Source organism: Xenia sp. Carnegie-2017, unplaced genomic scaffold, assembly GCF_021976095.1.
Source record: "Xenia sp. Carnegie-2017 unplaced genomic scaffold, XeniaSp_v1 HiC_scaffold_13, whole genome shotgun sequence".
NCBI classification, from domain to species: Eukaryota; Metazoa; Cnidaria; class Anthozoa; order Malacalcyonacea; family Xeniidae; genus Xenia; species Xenia sp. Carnegie-2017.
In genome coordinates this window covers 10187473-10206701 of record NW_025813436.1, presented here as the reverse complement: position 1 = coordinate 10206701, position 19229 = coordinate 10187473, and the positions used below count along the sequence as shown (strand labels likewise).

The 19229-nt window shown below is 34.5% G+C and overlaps 2 protein-coding genes across 9 annotated transcripts; one reads left to right on the top strand and one right to left on the bottom strand.

Moving 5' to 3' along the window:
• Positions 1-128: 128 nt before the first annotated feature.
• Positions 129-18847, bottom strand: LOC124433391 (charged multivesicular body protein 7-like). The gene is given in 5 exon segments (XM_046983150.1): positions 129-361; positions 449-569; positions 614-773; positions 776-893; positions 18843-18847. Coding segments are annotated over 4 exon segments (474 nt in total). The 5' UTR covers positions 855-893; positions 18843-18847; the 3' UTR covers positions 129-247.
• Positions 9454-15159, top strand: LOC124459415 (rRNA N6-adenosine-methyltransferase ZCCHC4-like). Of its 8 annotated transcripts, none has more exons than XM_047008870.1 (16): positions 9459-9742; positions 9892-10274; positions 10344-10435; positions 10566-10638; positions 10839-11061; positions 11178-11281; positions 11366-11484; positions 11560-11635; positions 11966-12017; positions 12080-12137; positions 12252-12347; positions 12667-12877; positions 13276-13389; positions 13490-13579; positions 13936-14025; positions 14466-15159. In XM_047008870.1, the coding sequence occupies exons 1-12, from the start codon at positions 9661-9663 to the stop codon at positions 12722-12724; spliced, it is 1416 nt and encodes a 471-aa protein (XP_046864826.1). In that variant the 5' UTR covers positions 9459-9660; the 3' UTR covers positions 12725-12877; positions 13276-13389; positions 13490-13579; positions 13936-14025; positions 14466-15159. The 8 variants fall into 8 exon arrangements, with proteins under 8 accessions (XP_046864828.1, XP_046864829.1, XP_046864826.1 ...); XM_047008869.1 differs by having other exon boundaries at positions 12667-13167; XM_047008871.1 differs by having other exon boundaries at positions 12667-13191; positions 13983-14025.
• Positions 18848-19229: the final 382 nt, after the last annotated feature.

Below are 19229 nucleotides of genomic sequence, written 5' to 3'. Positions count from 1 at the left end.
ACGAATAACATTGTACAAAAACATGATCACCTGATGTATGTTCACAGCTTAAGGTTTAGTCTATCTTTTAAGTCTATCTTTGTTTGCTGAAGCAATGAGGCTTTGTAACCTACGATTCAAGAATGCTTTTCTGTTAGAGAAACTTAAGAATTGAACTTTGAAAAACCAATTTTATTTTTCATACTCATCAGTTTCTTTGTTGAGTTTTGTGTTTTGTAATTTAGTAGTTGTTTCGGACTTTCTAAGTCTAAAGAAGAAATTGGGAAGAGTCAAAGATTATCAAAGAGAATGGTATTATGTTGTCTGTCATCAAGTGTTTTACATATTGATAATGATATGAAAGAATTCTCTCAGCCTTTCTCTAAAATGCAGTTTGAAAATTAAAACTACTGGAAATTAGAATGAAAATGAAAAAACAACTAAAAGACGTGTCGGCTTGCATTCTTACTTCGACTAGGTGTAGCAGTAGGAACGACCCTATGTCTATTTCATTTGTTTGCCAAACTTTTCCAACTGTCCACCAGAGCGACTTTTTTGCTTTTCCCAAAGACCATGCACTCCATGTATCACTCTAAGAAGTCGTTTTTTTTCACAATTTCCCCTACTGTTCAACATTTTTTTTAGACCTGTACAAATACCAAGTGGTGTCAAACGATCTCTATTAAATCTTGTTTTTGAAACGTTAATATCAAAATCAAGTTTGTCAAAATAGTCACAACTTTGAGAGGCTACACTTTTCCAGAATTGAAATTTACTTTCCCAGTGCTTCGGGTGACATTTCTATTCTCTTAAAAAGCGGAGAACATGAAGTTCATGCGATTGTCATCTTGCCACTCATCAGGAAGAAACGCCATACTGATTTTAAAACAGTTAATTATAAACTTCGTGTAGTGCTAAATATTACAGGAGATTTAACAAAGGCGAACTGAAAGAATTTAACTCCGTCAAGAAGATATAAATGTCAGCCATGAATATCTTGAAAATTGGCGTTTTCATCATATTTTTTGTGGCTTACACTACGCACCAAACATGGTATCTCATGAGGGATTTGCACTATATCAATGAAAACTTCTGGATGCACTCAGTACATCGTTTAGGTCCTCTCGGAGTTGCATCATTAACCTGAACATTATAAATTTTTTTCAGCCATTAAAAAATTGTATGTTCTCAACTTAGGATGATTATATTTGAAAGCAGAAACACTTTTTTTGAATGTTATTTTATTTCAAAGAGAGACGTTATCAAAAGTGTCTTACCTAATTTACCTTTCACTTACCTGGGATAACTTTTAATATTTAACATATTGTAGAAATTTAGCCAATCAGAGATCTAAGAGCTCAAAATTTACCCAATAACAATTGTAGAGCTCATCGAAATCAACCAATGAAATCGGGCCACCAAATGATCTTAATAAACGTCAATCACTTTACACAACGGTAGATGCCCTCAAGACTCGAAAGTGAAAGGAAGGTTAGTGAAATTTTGATTTATTGTTTTAAAACGCACTTCAAATGTTGATGAATTCTATGACAAAAGCCTTGTTTGATGTATAGTTACGCATTGTTTTACTTGTAAATCTTTTCGTCGGTTGTTTTTGTGCAATTCGCCGTTTAACTGCGTGCCTTCGACGGTGTATTTGCTTGGCCAGAGAAACTTGACAGTATAAAAACGGCAAGTTTGTATGTTTCAAAGTCTTTCTTTTCTTTTTGTTTCAGTGTGTTGGGGACTGCTAGTGTTTTGAATACTTCGAAGTGAAACTTTGTTGAATATTTTTGCTTTTAGCGTGTATTTTTGAATAGATATTTTTTCAGCGATAAAGTTGTGCGACCGACATCTTCCTCGTTTCAACACAAAAATATGTAAAAATTCTAGGTGAAAAGTAATAGTATGGCAAAATAAGCGATAAGAAGGATATTTCTTATCCCATGGGTTGATTTTTTGTTCGTAAAAAATGTTCTTTTGACTCTTTTGAGCGAATATTTTGAGATATGTGAAAAATATGAAAATGTTGGTTCATGGTGGACATTGGACTTTCGATAAAATTGGCGCCAATTTTGTTCCGCGTGAAAATGAAGAAAACTGGGTACGAATTATGCAAAATTGACAAGCTTGACTACGAAAATACCCACAAAATCTATGAATGAAGTGGGATACTGGGAAAAATTTAAAGAGTTTTGACGGCTACAGGCTCTTCAATTCAATAAGTTCGAATGACAACAATTTCAATGGGCGAGAAAGATTTTCAATGAAATACGATGTACGCTACTTGAGTACAATTTAGAAAAGTTGTTATTGAAAACTGTTTTAAGAACATTTTGCCAATAAATGTGTTTATATTCTATAGGAAAAGAAGCTAATTTTCTCTTGAGAATTTACTATGAGGAATCATAAAGAATGCAACAAAAGTCGTATCCTAGTTGAAATTTGAAGCAAAGATAAAACGGATCGCTATCAAAACAACTGGAAGAGAACAAAGGAGGAGTAAGGTAGGAAACTCAAAATTATATGACGCTAAAACTTCCATTGACTGCCTGGTTCTTTTTATACAAAAACGATTTGAAAATTTTTGTTATAATATTCTTTTATTGTAGTAATCTTTTCTGTTAATATTTTTACTCTGCTATTGCAATTTTTATAACATATATCAAATGGGTGAAAACGCAGAAGCTCATTTCGTTTGATTTGAATTGATAGGATATTCAAATGAAAGCAACAGAAAGAGCGTCTTTTTATGGATTTACTTGTGCACACATTCAAAATTTTTTCCCCTTTTTCTTAAAACTTTGCACGAAAAGTTTGTTTAACCTTTTTGTTGTGCAATCATTATCTTCGTATTTTGCTGCTGGTAGACGAGTACTAGCTATAAGTTTAGGGTAGAAATAATTAGATAATAAATCAAAAAAACAATTGTTGTGAACAATCTATCTGAAAACGATGTTCAAAAGCATTTAAAGAAGTCTATATGACTTCCTCCATTTGAAATGTGTAAGGGATTAAAACAAACATTCCTTCATGAAACAAAACTAAATGTTGTGTGCATGTGCCAACGATTTTGATTAAATTTTTAAGTCAAATCCAGTGATGTGAATGATATTTCAAAAATCAACGCTCAATGACGTATAAAGAAGTCTATAAGACTTCCTTCTTTTGAATTGTATCGATATAAGAAGAAGCCTTCATTTGTAAAAATTTACTCATGAATCAAAAGTAAATACTGTGTGCATTTTTAAGCAAAATGCTGCTGAGTTTAAGATATACAAGAATTAGCAAATCTAGTGTTGTGAATGATCTATATAAAAAAAAATCGACGTCCAATGGCGTATAAAGAAGTCTATAAGACTTTCTATGAAATGTATATATATATTAAAAGACATATTCACTGAAAAGAAATTTACTCATGAATCAAAAGTAAATGTTGTGGACATTTTTAAACAAAATGCTGTTGAGTTTAGGGTAAGGATTATCAGACAATAATTAAGTCAAAACTGCCATTGTGAACGATCGATATGAAATCGACGTTTAAGAGAAAATGAAGAATTCTTTACGACTTCATTATTTTGGAATTTATAAGATATGAAAAGAAACATTAATTGGAAGAAATTTATTTATAAAACAAAAGTAAAATATCATATTTATACATACATCAGCAACTTGAAGTCTTCATTTGTCCACTATTCATTTAATTATTAATTAGAAAAGTAAGCAAAAGTATTGTTGTAAAAAGTACTCTTTGAACAAAGCGTTCTACAGATTATTTAAAATACCTACAAGACATCGAGAATAGTTAGAATTAATAGAAGAGGTCACTTTATGAACCACAAGTTCACTATTGGACAAGAACAAGGAAACTCAAGAACGCGGTATACTTAGTCAGGAAGCGTTTATGAGCCTATGATGGCAAAACAGCATCTACTTTTTTTGGGGAGCTCATCAATGTAGCGTTTTCCGTTGTTGAGACACTTCATCGACTCTTGCGAAAGCGGCGTCTTTCGTTGTTCAGGCACTTCGTCGACTCTTGCGAAAGCGGCGTCTTTCGTTGTTCAGGCACTTCGTCGACTCTTGCGAAAGCGGCGTCTTTCGTTGTTCAGGCACTTCGTCGACTTATGCGAAAGCGGCGTCTTTCGTTGTTGAGGCACTTGTCGATCTTATGAAAGCGGCGTCTTCGTTGTTGAGGCATCATCGACTCTGCGAAAGCGGCGTCTTCGTTGTTGAGGCACTTCGTCGACTCTTGCGAAAGCGGCGTCTTTCGTTGTTGAGGCACTTCATCGTTTCTTGCGAAAGCGGCGTCTTTCGTTGTTGAGGCACTTCGTCGACTCTTGCGAAAGCGGCGTCTTTCGTTGTTGAGGCACTTCGTCGACTTTGCGAAAGCGGCTCCGTTGAGGCACTTCATCGGTCTTTGCGAATGGCGTCTTCCCTTGTTGAGGCACTTCGTCAACTCTTGCGAAAGCGGCGTCTTTCGTTGTTGAGGCACTTCGTCGACTCTTGCGAAAGCGGCGTCTTTCGCTGTTGAGGCACTTCATCGACTTTTGCGAATGTGGCGTCTTCCGTTGTTGAGGCACTTGAGACGCAGAATTTTTGTTTTTGAGGCCCTTCGTTCATTCTTGACAGGTCAGAAATTTCCATTTTATATCTTCAGAGACTCTTCAAGTGGAGTGGGTTTTTCTATCTGATCTAATTAGATCTGAGGCGTCAGATAGATCAAACTAGATCAGATAGAAAAATCAACAAAGAAAGAAAAGCGAGAAATTCAAAGGCAAAGTTCACTGCTATGTTTTAAAAAAAAGTTACAGTGAAACGGTGCAAGAAAAAAATGACAAAGCAATCTTGTGACGAAAAAGAAGATGAAATAATGAAAGAAAACATTGACAGCAAGATGAAATAATGCAAGACAAAGTTTCATGACTCTATAACTATACTTGTAAATACATTGCCTGACACTTTAGCCCATGCATGACTTTTGAAGACTTCTTGTTGCAGATATAATCTTTTTTACATGTTGCTTTCTGTTTGTGGGTTTCATCGTCTAACTTAATTGTCTCGTATAACTTACCTTAACTCAATAAGCTCTTGAACAACTTAATTCAGACTAAGATGTAAATAACCTAGCTTATCGTCGAAGTTTTATGTTCTGTTGTTTTTGACTTGCACGTGATTTTCGACCAAATGTGCACAAGTAAATCTCTAGAGATGCTGCAGTTGGCACAAGATATAGGATGGACGCCAGGTAAGATGAACATTACATGATGCACAGACATTTACATTGGCATTAAATCTTACTTGAATATTTTGCCACCTGAATTTTAGCAAAAAGCATGCATTTAATGTCATGATGAGATATGGTGCTTAGTCCATCTATGGTGGTGACATTGTGTGGAAGTTTGAAAACTGCTATGGTGAACTATAAACTCAATATCAGGAAACAAATTATCCATCCTAATACCACAAAGCTTAAAATGTATTTTGGTAAGTTGCTGATGTGTTTTTATCTGTTCGATATCAAACAAGCGATCGTTTTAGGTGGAGGGACGTAATAACTAATAATAGTATAATGATTTTTGATTCCAGAAATTTTTCTTCAAAAACTATACCACCTTTACCACTGCTGAACGTTTAGGAGTTGCAGTTGGTTGCTTATGACGATGAGTCTACAGGTATTAAACTTTTCTTGTAAATACCTTTCGTACTTGTTTTATCATTACTTACAGTTTCTGCAAAGCTGGTTACATTATGAGTAGACTAAACAGTATGATGTCATAATAAAAAATGATTCAACATTTAACTTTTAACAAATTTTCAAAATTGGAATATTGCTTTTTGGTTGTGTTTTATTGCTAAATTTAGAAAGTCTTCCAACTAATTCATATAAAATTACTAAGAGCTTTGAGCAAGAGCAGCCGATAAATTAGATGGGAATTGCTAAAAAGCTTTTTTGATTTTTGATTTATTATATAACGTTATTCTTTTGTCAAATTGAAATACATTCATGTTTCATTTTTTGAACTCAATTGTTTTGTAGATAAGGAATGATAGAATGATGGTGTATTATATCGATTAATTGCAACATGGTTATTGTGGATTACATCGTGGCTGTCGTGGAATTACATCGTGGCTGTCGTGGATTACATCGTGGCTGTCGTGGATTACATCGTGGCTGTCGTGGAATACATCGTGGCTGTCGTGGATTACATCGTGGCTGTCGTGGATTACATCGTGGCTGTCGTGGATTACATCGTGGCTGTCGTGGATTACATCGTGGTTGTCGTAAATTTCATCGTGGTTGTCGTGGATTTTGTCAAACTAATATTGGGCTAAGGATTACGTTAATCTATGAATGAAGAACGACGACGAGCAATTGTGTAATAATCAAACATTGATCAGCCGTTCATAAACTTTGCTGTTTGACTTCAAAATCTATTTGACATTGTGCTACACGAACATAAGTTGAAAAAACATACGATAGTTTCATGGTGGTTTGTTGAATTATGATATGTATCAAGATTTGAGTAAAGCTGTAAGAGGGAATCACAAAAGTTATCAACAGAATAAAAACTTACATTACGTGGAAAATTAAATATAGGTGAGTAATATCTGATTATAGAATTTCAATCAATTTGCTAACTGAGTTGCTGAAATTTGTTGTAGAGAAAAAAAGTAATAATATTTTAATGTTTTAAATTTCAGTAATTTCCACTTCATCAACAAACATTACGCTTCATTTGTTGATTGTGAGAGTATGTTTCATCCTATGAACAAAACCACCTTACAAAACACTGCTGGAAGTTTTGAAGAGGCAGTTGGTTGCTCATGACGATCAGTCTATAGGTAATTCATGTGTATTTTTCTTACTGACCAATCTTTACAGTTGCTTTTTAGCTACGTTACGAGTGGAAGATAATGTTGTAAATGGGAATTAGCCTAGCAAAAACAATGTTATTTGTTGGGAATATTTTGTCTTGAAAAAACATCTTTACATTAATTGTTATAACATCACACAGAATATATAGGTTTTCACAATAAAATTATTATAATTTTACAATAATTTTATTAGAGGTTTTTGTTTCACGTTGTTGTCATTAACTGTGCAATTTTCGTGAATTTTGAAGAATTTCGTGTTATCTTGAACCTTCATGTGTTTTGTAGTGAAAAAAGAATACAATGGTGGCACATTATGATTCATATATTGTATCATGTATGTCGTGGGTCAAAGCATAATTGTCGTCGATCACAGTCATATAGTCATCGTAGATTAACTGATTAACTGACAGCTGTCGTGGATTACATGTACTTTATGGTTGTCATGGATTTACCTCATCGTTGTCGTGGATTTACATCATCGTTGTACCTTAATCTACGAATGAAGACCAAAGGCGACGTTTAAGGTAGCAGGTTTAAAGTGTTTTAGTTAAAATCCTGGTGATCTACACTAACAGGAAGATGATTGATCATTGGCTGAGTGTATAACAAAGTTAGTTGTTCTTTTGATTGTTATTAGTGTTGTGTTTTTTAGTTTTGTGCATGTGGTGCAGTGCTTTTTGCGGTTGAAACATTTGCCTAAAACGATGATATATCTTATACTGTCGAAAACCTTTATCAAATTGTCGTATAATGTAAGATTATCATTGTACAAGGTAAAATATATATGTCTGATGTCGGTTTTTATAAGTTTTTCGTTCATTTGATCACCAGGATACACGATCCTAAGTTTAAAGAAATAAGCATGGGTTTCTTTGAGTTTTGGTCGTGTGTATTATATCTTGCGTATTTTACTTCTTAAAACTGAATCATATGTATATTTAGTTATCAAAGTAGAAAATTACGGTCCAAAAAATGGCGAAATCCGAATCACAGATTGCACGTTAAAATAACAAAAGAAATTTCGGACCGAAACATGGCGCAATCCGGCATGCAAGCTGCATAGCGCAAATTAAATTAATCTAAAGGTTATAAACGTCTGAAATATTCTTGCTTGATGATGCTTTATAAATCATTTTTACGTTTAGTTTGAATTGCTTGAATTTTGAACCATGCAAAACTTGAAATGTTCACCAGACGCTTGAAAATGAATAAAAACAAGTGAAAGTGCTTAAAAATATTTTTAGAAAAAAAATGAGTGATTTGCATCATCAAGACGAATATGCAACGTTGGTCTAATAAACAACGAAACAGAATAATAGGTGCATGAAACCTGGCATTGCTTTTGCTAAATAGCTGTCAAAATCAATGTTATGACAGTGGCATGTCCAAGTTAATTAACTCACTGTTATTTAACTTGAAGAACATAATTCAGAGAAGGAATATAGTTCAATTATTCATGATGTATTGGGTTAGCTCGTCTCGAAATCAAATCGAACATCTTCATCTGTTTTATGCATGGAAGATGATTTGATAGACAGTGAGACAAACTTATCCGATACATTTAGAGTAGATGCAGGTAGAAATAATAGTAAACGGTGCCAAATTGGTACCTAGGTGATCGAGTGTTGGACACAAGAAGGATTGGTTGGCACTCCGTTTGGTAAAGTATAAGGGCCCAGGGAGGCGGTTCCCTATTCGTTAGGTTCCCTTTCGGCTCGGGTACTAACGTTGCTTTACAGGTGTCTCATCGTTCAAAGGTATGGTTTACTTATTTTTGTGCAGAATAGTTCGTAGGTAGACATTCAAATCGGTTATTTCATGCCACTGATCAACAGGGTTAGCTAAGAATTCGCTTAGGCAAAAATGGCGCGGCTAAAAACGGCCTAAAAATGGCGCACAACGGAGGTTTCGGTTTTTTTAAAAGGATGTATATTGCCTAAGTCACCTTTTTCAACAACTTTGTAAAGATAGAGGCAGCCTAATGAAATTTGTACATATAATCAAGGCCTTAAAAATGTAAACAATCTTTTTGTAAAAATAACTAGTAAAAATAGATAAGGTGATCTCAAGCAATGTGCATCCACTGACTGGCTTTCGTAGCTTGTTGGATTTCTGAGGGTTTTCCTCCGGCGATACGCCGGTTTCCCTCATCTTTAGAGAAGCACTCTAAAGAATAACAAAAAAGGGTGGCCATGCCTGGGACCTGCAGTAGGGATTGTATGGTTATTGGGTTGGATTCCCGATCCACTTGAAGAAACAAGAATAGATCGAGACTCTTGGACCTTCTGTTCTTGTTCAAATTGAACATACTTCAAAAATTCTTATTTGAAGTGCGTGATTACCAGAAACAATGAAGCTTTGTCCATTTCACATATGTCTAGTTACATACAGAATTATTAGTTTAGCTTTCCTTTCAGAGAAAGAAAGCTTTCTAGCATGTTTTATTAGCAAGACGACCAGTGCACATTCATTTACCAATGATTGATGATTATCTTAAGTATTTTTATCGTAATCGTCGATTTAAATTTTGTCTAGTATATGACAGGGATAGTTAGTGATAAGGTTTGCTACTTATGGATACAACGTGTAGTAGTTGTTATTGGTTGATAAATAGAGTTAGAGAGTATTTTATCCACTCGCGACACTCGTATCCATCGTGTCGTGTTATTTCTGCTCAATGTTTCTGCTGACATGATACAATCGAAGTGCACAATGTTGATCCGTGTATAAAAATCAATATTAAAGTAATAATATAAATTCACAAGTTAGTGAAAATTGGAAAAAGACACTAAATTTATTGTTGTTATGCATCCATCATGTCAAAGATTCGGAGTTGAAGTGTTCATATCTGAAGAAGGTGACTACCAGACTCCATGGTGTCCACATGGTAAATTAAAACGAATTTGTTATATTTTAACATTCCCAGGCTTCTCCCCTTTTCATTTCTCTGCCTTAGGCGTCTAAAATACTTTATAGATCTTCATGTGTTTTGATTAGTATTCTAGTCAGCGAATCTAACTGTAGTTTTTGTTGAAGGACCAATGTTAATGTTTGAAAGATATTTTGAGTCTAAACCACCAAGACGATTTTTTGCATGCTCCGCCTGTCGTGATCGAAAAGAATGCAGCTTTTTTCAATGGGCAGATGAGTCTCCAAGCAAGGTGTCTATTGAGGCACACCAAAAGATCATAGAAGCATCACAACCATTAATGAACGCTAAGCAATTTGGCAAAAGACTAAAGATAGTCAAAAGTTTAAACGACTATGAACGGACTTACTGTCATACCTGTGATCTGTTGTTACTACCTAAAGAATTAAAGAAACATGCAAAACATGAAATTTTATGTAATGTAACAAATGAAATGATCACAAATGCAAGTCGTTTCTTGAAGCCGAAAGAAAACAAGAAATCGCATGCTGTATGTTTTCATGTTTATTTAAAAACATAGCATGTCGTGACTGTGATGATGTTGTATTTTCTATTTTAGCAATATCTCTTTAATAATGACGCAATTGAATTTTTTTTGAACACTTTTCAAACTCTTGGTTACCAGAAGATAATTTGTGTAGGTACTCCTAGGTATGTTCGAATTTCATCCAAACCATGTACCATGTTGTTCTAATAAATATTTAGATGTTGAGGTTTTCTTTTACTTTTAATTAAATACCTTTTGTTTTAATGTTTTTTTTATATGATGGTTCTTGTGTAGAATACATGAAGCAATTCAAACTAGAAAAACTGGTGTGATTGACAGTATTTTATTGGATATAGACCATAGACATGTAAGTTAAAGAATACTTGTTTTGAGGACGCTGAGGAAATCATAGTTTCAATTTATTTTTTGAGGGGTGAGCAAAAGATTGGTTTTGTTTTAGCTCCTACCTGTAGGAGAGTATAATGCTTGAAATATATATTTGCCCCAATGTATGAATTCATTACAAACATTGCATGATACTATTGAAATAATTATTTTAATTCACAGGCCCAGTTTCTTGAAGACGATCATTTTATTCACTATAACATGTTCAACCATCATTTTTTTGAAAAAGACCATGCAATGGTTTGTTTTAAGAAGTTCTTGTACAATTCGTTACCCAGTTCTCTGATGGTTATTTTGGATCCACCATTTGGTGGGTTGGTTCAAGTGCTGTCAGTATCCCTAAAAAAACTTTGGAAGCTTGTTTTGAATTATGTGAAAGAAGGAGGTATGGTAAAGTATTTTAAAGAATAGTTCTTCTGTTTGATATTACTGGCCCATTGCATATCAAAGATTTTCCGAAATATTAATTTTATTTTATTGTATTTTATTTACTTATTATAGATGATTACCATTTATCTTGCTTGTCAACTTTTTGGATTTTCCCTTACTTCATGGAATCACACATTACCAAAGAATTACCATTCTTTAAGATGTGTGATTTTAAGGTTTGATAAGTTTATTATGCTTTGTGAAGCTCTTGTCAAAGTCATTGTTCTTTCCCCATTGAATTTGTTAATTTATTTGTTTAGGTTGATTATGACAATCATCCACTCTACAAGAAGCATTTCAAAACAAAAAAACTATCTCCTGTCAGAGTGTTCACTAATGTCTTGTTAAAGACCATCATTCTACCACCAAATGATTATCGGTAGATGTCAATAATTTGCATAAGTAAATAACATTTCTATATCCATGTATTATGTGTTTCTGATATTTTTTGTAGTTTTTGTGACAAATGTCAACGATATGTCAGCAAAGAGAATTTACATTGTGATCTATGTAACGATTGTCCTTCTAAGGTAGTGTGTAGTAGCAAACATAGATACTGCTATGGGGTACAGGCAACTGCCTATGGCATGCTTAGCTAAAAGGGGGGCCCAGACGAACAACTGAAATTAGTCAATTTCAAAGACACATGAAAGCAATGTTACATTACTGTGTATGCTGCAAAAATATTTTTTTTGAAATCACCCTTTCGAAATACTCACTGGCTAGCTAGTTGCTATCAGTAAGGGCTCAGATGAAGTGAGTAGATGTTGAAATCAATATTGGGGTCAGAAATGCCCCTGGTTGCAAATCATGTTTTCCATCGAACATTCTGCAATATTTGTGTTATTTTGTGATTACAGCATAACATTGTTTGGCAGCATTGTCTTATTTGTGGGAAATGTGTAAAGAAAGGTATGTTAATTGGCCAAAATTGCATTGAAAATTCTTTGCAAACATTGTATTTTAATTATCAGGTTATGTTCACTGTGACATATGTAAATCCTGCAAACCTCCTGGACATGATTGTGAAAGGTGATTTTACTCTCACTTCATTTGCAATGTTGTGGATCAATAAATCAGTAATTCAAGATTGCTTGTTGGCCAACTTTCCTTTACACAATCTTATATTTGAGGTTTTGTTCCTAGTTTAACAAGAGGATGTCATATTTGTGGAGATTTTGGTCACAAAAGGAAAGCTTGCCCTCAAAGACACACTAAAATGAATTCAAATGAGAAAAAAAGGTAGAAATGTTTATCTTTAAAAGTGTAAGTCATATTATTACTGGGTAGTGCAGCAAACTCGAATAATTTTTGGTTTGGATCTGTTCATTTTAGCAACAAAAAATTTAGCTTCATCATTGGCCATTTATACTTTTATTGTAATGCTTACATTGTACTACTTGATGAACTGTTTTCTCACACCTTAGCTACATTTTTCTCTCGTTCACAAATGAAGTTTTTCTCATCCCAAATACTAAACATTAATCATTTCACACTTGTAAACCCAGTGTTTTTGGTAAGGGTAAAATTGACCAATTTATTTCTTTTCAAATCTGTGTAGATTCCATGATGGCAAACAAATCACTGAATGTAATAAGATCAGGAAAAGAGAACATTGATGGACAAGAACTATTGCTTGATGTTTCATACATCTTAAAGAAACATGACAGTGAATCCTGTCTGTCTCCTTAATTTAAAATTTAAGGCTTGATCAAGTCTTCTAATGTCAACATGCAAGATAGAAAAGGATCTGAAAGATGGAGATAAGTGATGTATGGAAGTGAAATATATTTATCTTTTCATCCAAATTCATTAATTAAAAGTTTGGCAAATCTTATACATCTGCCCTTATACTTATAAAAGCAATTATTTGCATACAAGGATACCCAGAGGTTATGTAGGTGTTGACAGTTTGTTGAGTTCATTGGGTTTTGAAAAGACTTATGGCTATACTGTGACTGTACAATGCATGACAGACTGGTAAACATGATCTGGGTTTGCATAATTGTTGAAGATATGTGATGGTGGGGAAAATTTATTGGAGTGAGGATAGAAAGTCAAGGTTGTGAGCACTATCTGTAACATTGTATGTAAATATGCTTTCTAAAAAACATTCTTGGTTTGCTTTATGTCAAACCTTCACTTATCTCATTCACCCTCCACTTCTTAGCTCAAACTTAACACGTGACTTATTTTGACCAATTACATTTGATAATTGGCACTAACTTTGCCGATCCTTCACGCGCCATGTTTAAAAGGATTTCTTCCTGACACACTCTTTATCGTAAGTATTATGTACAATATTGCATTATTTGTCGAATAAATAAGATTTATAGCATCAAAGTGAGTTTAACTTGTCAAATACACGACTATTTGTCTTGAAGGTATTGAAAAAGTCATCCACGAACTCAGCAAATCTGTTGTCGATTTGTCAAAGCAAAGAGAGTCTCACGGCTTGCTTTCTTTGGTACAAGGTACGATGGTTTTGATGATCATAAGAAATAAATATTAACGGTTTGTTTACCATTTCCTGAAAATATTGCCGAATATTTGTATTTCAGTAGAAGAAATCTTAGACATATGATGTCATACTAGTTCGTTTCATGTGGTTTCATGTATATTTATTTTCCTACACACGTTAATTAAAACATCTACAAAAACTGTAGACGTTTTGGCTGAAATGCAGCATGTAATGTAACGTTGTAGTTATTTTAAAATTGGTGTAATAGTAATATCCAAGTGAGTGATAAATTCAACTGTTGTCAAATTGCAGATTGTTTATAACTTTGTCAATGATATACACTTTATCTCCTTATGTCAACTGAAATAGTGGATTCAAAGATATTTCAAGCTTTTTTATTTACTTAATCAATCAAGAAGAATGTTGAAGCTTGAAGTCAAGAGAAGAGTGGATACACAGGTTAGCAAATGAGTAGTTGTATTTAGAAGTAAGATTTTTGCACGCAGACAATAAGGTTTGGAAGCTAAGAGTTGAGTTAAATAAGGAATGGGGTTGTTGGGATTAGGAAGAATGAGTCTCAGGAGTTTTGATAGCATGGTGGGATATAGGTTTCTTTATAATTATTAAACACTTATTAGCCAAGGTTGAGAGTAAAATCAAGTTGGTTAGTGGTAAGTTTATTGGGTGCATTGGAATATGGTGTAGTGGTGTTAGTGATATTGTCAGTCTTGGTACTGATGTTAGGGTAGTCTTAGGGCTGGTGATAGACTTATGTAGTGATAGTGTTGGTGTTACTTTTACTCTTTGCCTTGGTTTTATTCTTAGTCTTACTGTTCGTGATAGTGTTAGTCTTAAGTTAGAAAAAATGTAATTTTTTGCGTATTTCTCTTTATAATTAGGTGGTGATAGTCGTACATCGAGTCTCAAGAAAGAATCGTTTTAAAGAAAGAACTCTTTGGAATCACCTGTGTACGATACATTCATAATAAAGCGTGTTACATCTCAACAGCCTAACCAAAAGGTGAACAGAAAACAACGACAGCCAGTGCAATGGCAGAACAACGATGAAATTGAATTTGACAAAGTGAGCATTTGTCGAAAAGAATTTGGGTATATAAACCGATCAACAGCTAGAAGTTTAGATAAACGTCAACGTTGATGTTGGGAAAGAATTTGCTGATAACTGACAGATATTCTCAGCGTGGATTGCACGCAAATTATTAGCTATCAAAGCAGAGGCTCTGATATTTATATTAAGAATTCGCTTTCCGCCCTGTATACCCTGGTCACAATTCTGAAGAAACTGTCAAAGCGGAATTATTACGAGTTAAATTACTACGAGTGAACTACGACAAGTGACATTGCGTTGGTAAAGCTAATATCGACAGCAGCCGCTAAAAGAAATCTGCATGGTTTAGCCGTAAGAAAACGTGCTGCTTTTGAAAGACTTATTACTTTTCTCTATCTTTTTCAAAAGAAGACATAAGTAACTATAGATATTTTGCTTTTGTATTACCAAACTAACATTAATATAAATGTATTTATTTGTAATACTTTTTCAGTCTTTATATCAACACTCGACTACGAATATGATTTTTGGTTTGTTGCTTTATCTTTAGCTGGAAGTGATCTGTTATAATTTTGATTCGAGACCTTCAATGGTCTACTTTTTTTTGCATTAAATCCTTCAAGGTAGGAATGGCACTTTAAAATGACCAGGTGTCTTCAACGAACTCTCTGGTCTAGTGGATAGACACAACCTTTCGAGGTTGAGAGTGGAGGTTCGAACCCTGTCTGGAATAAGATGTAACTATGCTAAGGATGAATAAGAAATAGGAAAATAAGGAAATAGTGCTGGTTAATAGAACAAAAATGGGATTTCTATTACTAAACTTTTCGAGAATGGAATGCGACACTTAGTATAAATTCAGAAAAACGCTCTCCGATGAGAAGGAGAGCGAAGAAAAAAAAGATAGGATCCCATGCAAAAAACCACTCTTAAAAAAACTAAGTCTTTTGCTCAAATTTTTTTATGACTCCCTGTGATCAGGGAGTTATTTTTAAATTTTGAAAGTCAGGAAACCCAAGAGCAAACAGAACGCCCTAATCATCCCTTTCTTACTTCCAGGCACTCGTTCCTCAGTTCGACTTTCTGTCTTCCACATCCGCCGCGTACACCTGCCAAGTGTGTTGGCAGAGGGCGAACAAGGATCTTGTGCACCGGAGGTCATTGATGTCGAACTAAACGCCCAACATCGGCCAGTTGAGCTAACCGCTCATCATCGAAAGCTCTATGTTTTTTGGAGTATTTGTTATATTTTTTCAATGTGAAACGAAAGAAAAGGAGAAGGTCTTGAACCTTAGATGGTCTCGAACCCGAGAAGGTGAGAGCACTGCACCTACATCTTTACCACTCGGCCAGACGGGTGAATTGGAAAACCGTTTAAAACATGTCAAGTGTTTCTGACTAAACAACATTGCCTTCATTTCTCTCGAGGCTCACTTTTAATACTGTGTTTATCTTGTTCTTCGTCACCATCATTGCAAAGATTAAGAAAGGGACTTACTACGCATTATAGTTGTTCAACTCTAACATTGCAGGAGAATATATGATATAAGCGAAAGGAGGAAGACCAATAAAGTATGCACAATGTCAGACATTGCATGTGGTGAATCAAAACAACAACGCGCATGTTCGTAGTCAATTTAATGGCGCTGGGAGTTTCTAACTTGTCTGTTCAAAGTTAAATAAAAATATTTTTTACCATCATGCATGATAATATTGTAATGGTTTGTACAAAAGCATATGGCTCCTACAGAACAGTATCCACTTACTAATTTTACAATCTTGCCATGTCTTGAGTGTCATCATTTCAACTATAGTCAATGTAATCATTATAGCCAATGCGGTTTTTGTCGACATTTGTGTCTATCTTCTTGTCTACCTTTGTGTCTACCTTCTTGTCCACCTTTGTGTCTACCTTTGAAATGACTAATTGAAAAATTAGTCATTTCATAGTCGAAAGTATTCCAAGTAATCGAAGGTAGTCAATTCACGCGACGCGATGTGGTAAATCAGGGCAGTGACGAGCATGTCTTAGGTCATATTTTCCGATGCAATGGCGTCGAGATCATTTGACTTTATGTTTGAACTAACTGAACTGTTTTTTATCATCATAACGCACCAACCATATTCCTTTCAATGTTTGTTTTGGTTGCACACAAACAAGAGTTTAATAGCAAGGACAAAGAAACCTATGAAATGACGTCTTTTATGATATCGTCTTTTATGCAATGACAACTTTTTCTCTTTTATGTAATCAATTACATCTTTTTCTCTTTCTATTCATGCATTTTCACAAATCTTAACATTTTTTCCCCACAAAGACTATAATTCATGCACTTTAACAAAGGTAAACATTTCCCACTGGATTCATAGCACAGAGATTTATGAACGCATGAATTATAAATTGTAATGGGGAAAAAGTGAAAAAATGTGAAATAGACGGTTAACACTTTTGAAAAAGTGTGAAAGTTGTGAAAAATGCGTGAATTATAATGTCTTTTGTGAAAAAAAATGTGAATTTGTGAAAATGCATGAATTATAGACTTTGTGTGAGAAAATGTGAAAATTTGTGAAAATGCATGAATTATATGAACTTTATGCCTTTGTCTCTAAAGTGTATACCTTTATGTCTCATTGTGTTTACTTTTTGTGTCTACATCACCGTTATGTCTACCTTTGTCTCTACCTTTGTGTCTACCTTTATGTTTACACTTTGTTAAAAGTGCATGAATTATAGTCTTTGTGGGAAAAAATGTTAAGATTTGTGAAAATGCATGAATAGAAAGAGAAAAGATGTAATCGATTACATAAAAGAAAAAGTTGTCATTGCATAAAGACGATATCATAAAGACGTCATTTCATAGGTTTCTTTGTCCTTGCTATTAAACTCTTGTTTGTGTGCAACCAAACAACATGAAAGGAATATGGTTGGTGCGTTATGATGATAAAAACAGTTCAGTTAGTTCAAACATAAATTCAAATGATCTCAACGCCATTGCATCGGAAAATATGACCTAAGACATGCTCGTCACTGCCCTGATTTACCACATCGCGTCGCGTGAATTGACTACCTTCGATTACTTGGAATACTTTCGACTATGAAATGACTAATTTTTCAATTAGTCATTTCAAAATAGAACAAAAGGTGGACAGAAGGTAGACACAAAGGTAGACAAGAAGATGACACAAATGTCGACAAAACCGCATTGGCTATATTGATTACATTGACTATATGTTGAAATGATGACACTCAAGACATGTAAGATTGTAAAATTAGTAAGTGGATACTGTTCTGTAGGAACCATATGCTTTTGTAGAAACCATTAAAATATTATCATGCATGATGGTAAAAAATATTTTATTTAGAAACTCCCAGCGCCATTAAATTGACTACGAACATGCGCGTTGTTGTTTTGATTCACCACATGCAATGTCTGACATTGTGCATACTTTATTGGTCTTCCTCCTTTCACTTATATCATTTATTCTCCTGCAATGTTAGAGCTAAACAACTAAAATGCGTAGTAAGTCCCTTTCTTCATCTTTGCAATGATGGTGACGAAGAACAAGATAAACACAGTATTAAATGTGAGCCTCAAGGAAATGAAGGCAATGTTGTTTAGTCAGAAACACTTGACATGTTTTAAACGGTTTCCAATTCACCCGTCTGGCCGAGTGGTAAAGATGTAGGTGCAGTGCTCTCACCTTCTCGGTTCAAGACCATCTAGGTTCAAGACCTTCTCCTTTTCTTTCGCTTCACATTGAAAAATATAACAAATACTCCAAAACATAGAGCTTTCGATGATGAGCGGTTAGCTCAACTGGCCGATGTTGGGCGTTTAGTTCGACATCAATGACCTCCGGTGCACAGATCCTTGGTTCGCCCTCTGCCAACACTTGGCAGGTGTACGCGGCGGATGTGGAAGACAGAAAGTCGAACTGAGGAACGAGTGCCTGGAAGTAAGAAAGGGATGATTAGGGCGTTCTGTTTGCTCTTGGGTTTCCTGACTTTTCAAAATTTAAAAATCTCCTGATCACGAAGTCATAAAAATTTGAGCAAAGACTTAGTTTTTAAGAGTGGTTTTGCATGGGATCCTATCTTTTTTCTTCGCTCTCCTTCTCATCGGAAGCGTTTTTCTGAATTTATACTAAGTGTCGCATTCCATTCTCGAAAAGTTTAGTAATAGAAATCCCATTTTGTTCTATTAACCAGCACTATTTCCTTATTTTCCTATTTCTTATTCATCCTTATAGTTACATCTTATTCCAGACAGGGTTCGAACCTCCACTCTCAACCTCGAAAGGTTGTGTCTATCCACTAGACCAGAGAGTTCGTTGAAGACACCTGGTCATTTTAAAGTGCCATTCCTACCTTGAAGGATTTAATGCAAAAAAAGACCATTGAAGGTCTCGAATCAAAATTATAACAGATCACTTCAGCTAAAGATAAAGCAACAAACCAAAAATCATATTCGTAGTCAGTGTTGATATAAAGACTGAAAAAGTATTACAAATAAATACATTTATATTAATGTTAGTTTGGTAATACAAAAGCAAAACATCTATAGTTACTTATGTCTTCTTTTGAAAAGATGAG